The sequence below is a fragment of the Benincasa hispida genome, chromosome 3 (genome assembly GCF_009727055.1).
Source record: "Benincasa hispida cultivar B227 chromosome 3, ASM972705v1, whole genome shotgun sequence".
In the NCBI taxonomy this organism is placed as follows: domain Eukaryota; kingdom Viridiplantae; phylum Streptophyta; class Magnoliopsida; order Cucurbitales; family Cucurbitaceae; genus Benincasa; species Benincasa hispida.
The window spans coordinates 1,932,313-1,939,254 of record NC_052351.1 but is presented as its reverse complement, the minus strand read 5'-3'; the positions used below and the strand labels follow the sequence as shown (position 1 = coordinate 1,939,254).

The window sequence follows — 6,942 nt, the reverse complement described above, 5'->3', positions numbered from 1 at the left end:
TGATCAGAGAATAAGAAGAAGATTAGATGGAGAAGTATAAAGATAAACGAAGAACTTCTTCGTTGAATTGTTGTAGATATTCAAGTGGGTTATATTTTGGTAGACTTTGTGAGTGAAGATGAAGATTAGATGATTCTAGAGTTTGGTTTTTTATTTTATTTTTCTTTTAATTTTGGATTAGGCTTCCTAGTTTTAGATTGAGAAAGATTAAGCGAGTTGCTTATCTTTTTTCTTTAAAAAATATAGGCGTAAAAATAGATACGTCAAATCGCGTGTCAGATACGTATCTAGAAAGTATCTGAAAGTATCAGTATCTGATACGGATTCTTTGCCTTACATAAAGTATTTGTGCTTCATAGAAGCTCACTCATAGTCCATTACAAGAATCTTGCACAAATTACAAAAATGACTCTCGAAATACCGTAGTAGTGACAATTACACCCTTAAACTTCAATTGTAATTATTGGGGTCTCAAGCTTCTATAAGTGTTAAAATTGAATTTTCAAACTTACAATCGTTGTACAAATTAAACCCCCAAATGAAAAAGAATTGATCCCTCAAACTTGTACAATGATTATAATTTCTCCAATTATGTAAGTTTGAAGGTCTTGTATAAATTTGAGGATTCGGTTTTTACAATTGAAAGTTTGAAGGTATAGTTATAATTACCAACCTAGTTTAGGGGTGGTTTTGTAATTTTGCAAGACTTTTTCTTTTATAGAATTTATTTTTTGTAAGTACATTTGATCAATGGAATTTTATGTTTCCTAAAAAAAAAAATTAATAAATAATTTAAAAAAAAAAAAAAAAAAAAAAGCTCGAGAGCAATATGTTTGACATTTCTTTAAGGAATAAATACACAATACACCTCCAGAAAAATAAAAAAAAATAAAAACATTTACGTGATTGCAGGTTTAATCCCTATGAATCTACTAAAAAAAAAGTTTAATCCCTATAAATAAAAACAATTATATGGACATAATTTGTTCAATAGAATTGGAAAAGCAAAGAAAATGATGCCAAAGGCTCTTGAGTCTTGAACCTATTTTGCTGTTGGGAATCTCATGTTTTTTAAGATATCTTTTATATCCCAAGAAGTGGCTTCAAAGCTTTTCAGATACTTCACTGCAACTGATCAATATTTCAATTTTCAATGGAAAGTAGGAAACTTGAATTAGATCAAAGCCTAATATTTTACCATTTCTATCAAACAGATGGTAGATTCTAATAAAATTTTCCCAACATTCTAGCTACTTAACCGACTATGTACTATTATTCAAAAAAAAAAAGAAAAAAAAGAAAAAAGGCAGGACAAAAGCAAAGAATGATTCTTTCCTCTACAATAGTTTCTTCATTCTTTCTAGATACAAATTATATTTAAAAATTATTGCTATTTGCCCTCTTTCGGCACCACGGTCTCGACATCGCTGTTCTTGGAACGTCCATTGAAGTTTTTATTCCCGTTGACACAATCCAGAATGTCACATTCCTCATTAGACTTTGCAAGAGACTTTTTTCTGACAATGAGCAATTTCTTCCACAATTTTAAGGTCCAAACCAAATATGGAACACAAGCAGGTGCCGCAGCATCAGGTTTCATCATCTCGGGCATTGGTCTCGTGTTGATTTATGTCTTTACTCAGATTATAAAGGAGAAAAATGATCAGCGTGTTTTTATAAGGTCAATATCCATGGGAGCTCTACATGATGGCAAACTAGCCATGAAAAGATTGCTTCAATACCACAAAATGAGAGCAACCCCAAAAAAGAAAAATACATATCTGGAGAAGTTTGAGAAACTGATCAACACAGACACAGACCGTCCTAATTTCCCCAAGCTCCAGGTTAAGGATTGAACTCTTATGTCATGTTTGAGAGTGGATTTTGAAATTGTTGAAATCACTTTTTGTCAGAATCTCAAATGTCTTTTAATCATGATTAAAAATACATTTTGAAAAATAATTTTCAACCGAATAGAAGTGATTTGAACAATTTTAAAATCACCCCATATTTTTTACTGCTGAAAACAGCACCGCAGATTGCTCCCAATCAACCAATTCATTCATGCATCAAATGAATTAGTGTGAATGCTTATTTGATTTCTTTAATGTGCAACAGAGCATTTTGGCAAAGCTGGAAATGATAGGACAAGAAGATAAAGCTATTGAAATATTAAAAAGAGCAGCAAGAGAAGCTAGGGAGAATTCACGTCCATACCATGAATATGAATATCAGATGCTTCTCGTGGAAGCACTCATTTACAAGGTGTTTCTCATTACAAACTTGTTAACTATTTGTTCAAATCTTATGTGTTTGTATGCATAAAACGTAGGCCAAAATGCAGGGCTACTTGTAGGAGCATGAACAAATTTCTCAAAGAAATATAACAATTGTCTGCAAATATGAAGCACAAATATGAGCATATATGATGTTGCATAAGTAGCTTCAAGGAATAATTCTCCCCGAATCAAAATTATGTATCTTTTATTAAAATGATAATAATTGTTTCATATAAGAGGAGAAGACTCCTATTTATAAAGTTTTATTACAAGTGGGGGTAAAAAAAAGGAATTAAACTAGAATATTAACCAATTAACCTTATGTGAAACTAATTAAACCTACAATATGATGTTATTTATACATTATATGTAATAACAAAAGGATGCTGCAAATATATACCTGTGGATTAATTTACAAAGCATACTCTTCAACTTCATGGAACAAAAATTGTGAATCAATCAAGCCTCCTACTCAATTTTTTTCTGCATTTCTAGGGAAACTTTGCCGCGGCAGAAAAAGTTCCATGCTTAAATAACAATGACGCTTCAGATGTTCGACGCTCATTATATAAGGTATATTATTTCTCATAAACTTCTTGGTTAAAACTATATAACTAACATTTTTCTAAATGTCAAAATGAGTGTATAATTTAACTCACATCATGTATGTACTATTGATCTCGAGGTTATATGTTTGATCTCCCACCCCACCCTACATATTGTTAAAAAAAAAAAACACTTTTCCCATATGACATACTGAGAATGATTAAGTAATAAATTGAGTGGGTTGATCAAAGGAAGGTCAATTGACCAGGTGAAAAGTAGATGGGTTGCCATTTTATGTTGAGTTCAGACAGGCCACCATAATTTGGCTCAAACCCAATAATGATTTGTAGCAATTAAAAGCTTCCCCTACAAGACAACTAAAGAAAATCAATAGTAGTTTTGAAATATTTATAAAAGATTAACGGTAATATTGTAATTTTTGAAGAAATATAAATACTTTTAAGACGAATGACAAAGTTATAGAGAATTTTTTTTATACTTTACCCAAGTCCAATCCTATTACAAGGAAGGATTAGTATACATAAATCATGCTCATTCATTCACCCTAATAGCTTAAATACCTTATATTTCAACAACTTACAAGTTGATAGCAAGTTTAAAAGCAAATACATTGAAACTTTTCTCAGTGGCATTTATTCAAACACTTTGCAGGCTATAATTCAACTGCTGCTGAATAATACCCAGAAAGCAGAAGAAGAATGGGAAGAGTTTAAGAATATGAGAAGCCACTTCCTCTTACCACCTGACGTTAAAGACTCTCAGTTTCACACTCTCTTGGCCGATTTCCAGAGCTTTAAACAAGTCGTCAACGTGCTCAAAAAAGACATTTTTGAGAAGCAGAAAGCAAAATAATAGGGGAAAAAGGAAAATGGGCATCCAAACAAGCCCTCTAATTATAACTATTTTCTTTCTTGGAAATACATTTTACAGTAATTACGTGTGCTATGCGTAGAATATGAATAATTGAACAACTCCCTAATAACAAAAATAAAATGGAGAATAATGTGTTGTAGGCTAAATATATGTTTTCTTTAATTAAATATGTATGTGTATTTTATTTTTCTCAAATGTAATATGATTTTATTCGGTAGGACAAATATCAATTTATATCCCTTGACTTTTGAAGTTGTATAAATTTAAACTCTAAATTAATAATTATGTCAATTTAAACCCTAAACTTTTAGAATTGTATCAATTGAAACTCCAAATTAATAATTGTATCAATTTAAACCCCGAACTTTCATAAATATATCAATTTAATGATAGCATAATTATTTTAAATCTATATCAAATAGATTTAACCCTAGGATCATTCGCTAAATTGTCAAGAATAAATAACATACCGCATTCCATTGTGATTGATGATAGCGTCGGGATGACAATGACTTTAAATCTGGTCCATCTCCTGTATTAGTACAGAATCAAGGCGACTTTCGTCACTTCCCTTGTAACTAAACCTTCCTTGATCACAAATTCTAATACATTCAATGATATAGATCAAGTATGGATGGATAACATGGAAACTACATGCAAAGTGATCTAAATCGTGCATGTTTCTAACTGATTCAAATTCCTTAGTGAGATCATTCTTAAAAACTTTATGTTAAACTACATGCATGATAAACGAGTTCAAATAATAAAACATAAACCATCAACTTTATTCTATATAGAAAATAAACAAAATAAGGTCAAAGAACATCATTAATAACAAACTTCCACTAAGCCATGGAATCAGAAAAGTGACTGACTGTGAAACATGCTCATGAAAAACTTTAGGTGGTAAACCTTTAGTCAATGAATCTGCTACCATAATGTTTGTTCTAATGTGTTCTATCGAAATTTGACCATTCTGAACTCTTTCTTTAATAACCAAAAACTTCACGTCTACATATTTTGACTTCGTATTGCTTCTATTGTTGTTGGAATACATCACTGCCGACTTATTGTCACAAAATAATTTCAGTGGTCTTTCTATGCCAACCACTATCCACAGCCCGGCGACAAAATTTTGTAACCATATTCCATAATTGGATGCCTTATAACATGTTATAAACTTCGCAATCATGGCAGAAGAAGTAATAAGTATTTGTTTAACACCTTTCCAAGATACAGCTCCTCCAACCAACATGAAGATATAGCCTGAAGTGGATCACAAAGTGTCTTGACATCCAGCATAATTAGAATCAGAATATCCAATGATCTCCAAAACTTCTGATCTCCGATAAGTGAGCATATAATCTTTTGTTCTCTATAAATACCTCATAACCCGTTTGGCTGCTTTCCAATAATTCATCTTCATGTTACTCAAACATCTGCCTAACACTTCAACTATGAATGCAATATCTAGACGCGTGCATACTTGAGCATACATTAGACTTCCAGCAACCGATGCATAGGGAACCTTTTGCATCTTCTTGGTCTCGAGTGTGGTTTTGGGGCATTGACGTAAATGAAATTTATCACCTTTAGCGATCGAGGTATCTCCCTATGCACAATCTTTCATGTCAAATCTACTCAAGATCTTTTCAATGTAGTTCTTTTGTAACAATCTTAAAATACCTTGAGAACGATCTCGCAGTATTTCAGTTCCTAATACAAAAGAAGCATCACCAAGATCCTTCATCTCAAAATTCTTTTTGAGAAATCTCTTAGTGTCATGCAATAAACTTGCATCATTACTCGCTATGAGTATGTCATTGACATATAACACCAGAAAGATTGATTTACTCCCACTGAACTTATGATATACACAATCTTCCACTATATTCACCTCAAAACCAAAGGAGGTTATTACTTTATGGAATTTGTGATACCATTGACAAGAAGCTTACTTGAGACCGTAGATGGATTTCTTCAATTTGCACACCATAAACTTTGAATTACCAGACACAAAGTTTTCTAGTTGTACCATATAAATCGTCTCATCAATGTTCCCATTGAGAAACGCAGTTTTTACATCCATTTGGTGTAGCTCTAAATCAAAGTGAGCTACCACTTCCATGATTACCCTAAAAGAACATTTCGATGAAACCGGAGAGAAAGTCTCTTTGTAATCAATGTCTTCCTTTTGAGTAAAATCATTTGCAACAAGGAGCCTTATATCTTTCGATATTGTCATGTGAATCCTTTTGGTTTTAAATATCCATTTACAACTTATGGGTTTCACTCCTTATGGTAGTTTGACAAGTTCCCACACGTCATTATCTTTCATGGATTTTATTTCCTTTCCCATAGCACTTATCCACTTTTAAGAGTTAGAACTTTATAAAGCTTGTTGGAAGTTGATTGGATCATCTTCCATTATGCCCACATTATCCTGATGTTCTTGAAGAAACACAATATAATCATCTGGAATTGCACTTCTTCTCTCTCTAGTAGATCATCTTAATGGCACTTCTTGAGGTTGTTGAGTTTGAACTTCAAGTTCAATAATGGGGACTTCAATGTTGTCTTGTTCTATAATTGGTTCAATAGTGAAGTCAGGAATTGGAGCCTGAACATCATTTATAACCATATGAGGAAAAAAAACTAATTCCTCTTCAAAGACAACTTTCTTTATGTTATATTCCCTCCCAAACTCAACATCCTCGAGGAATCTAGCATTTCCTATCTCAAACAATGATCTAGAAGTGAGATCATAAAACTTGAAACTCCGAGAGTGCTCAAAATACCCAACAAAATAGCAACTAATTTTCTTTCATTAGGCCTATAAGGCCTAGCCTCAGTTGGACAACTCCAAATGTGAAGATGCCTAATACTAGGGGGTTTTTCTATCCACAGCTCATAAAGAGTTTTAGCTACTACTTTACTAGGTACCTTATTAAGGATATATGTTGCATTCTTTAATGCCTCAACCTAGAGGGATTCTGGTAGAGAAGAATGACTAATCATATTTCTTATCATATCAGTGTTCTATTTCGCTTTTCCGCAACACCATTCATACTGGGTTTGCCCGACATAGTGTATTACGGGACGATTCCACATTCCTCTAGGTAATTGGCAAAGGACCCTGGACGTTGTTCACCTGATCCATCATATCTACCGTAATATTCACCACCACAATTAGATTTTATAGCCTTAATTTTCTTTCCAAGTT

At 32.6% G+C, this 6,942-nt stretch overlaps 1 protein-coding gene across 1 annotated transcript; it reads left to right on the top strand.

The window, feature by feature from the left end:
• The first annotated feature begins 1,273 nt into the window (after positions 1-1,273).
• LOC120074072 lies at positions 1,274-3,865 on the top strand. Its single transcript, XM_039027057.1, has 4 exons — positions 1,274-1,844; positions 2,119-2,265; positions 2,775-2,852; positions 3,498-3,865. Exons 1-4 carry the CDS (start codon positions 1,479-1,481, stop codon positions 3,696-3,698), a joined length of 792 nt encoding a protein of 263 aa, XP_038882985.1. The 5' UTR covers positions 1,274-1,478; the 3' UTR covers positions 3,699-3,865.
• Positions 3,866-6,942: the final 3,077 nt, after the last annotated feature.

Excerpts from the sequence above, each read along its gene's own strand:
- LOC120074072 (XM_039027057.1), top strand. The coding sequence starts at position 1,479 with ATGTCACATTCCTCATTAGACTTTGCAAGAGACTTTTTTCTGACAATG. Across the intron at positions 1,845-2,118 it reads CTAATTTCCCCAAGCTCCAG|AGCATTTTGGCAAAGCTGGA; the intron begins GTTAAGGATTGA and ends AATGTGCAACAG. Across the intron at positions 2,266-2,774 it reads TGGAAGCACTCATTTACAAG|GGAAACTTTGCCGCGGCAGA; the intron begins GTGTTTCTCATT and ends CTGCATTTCTAG.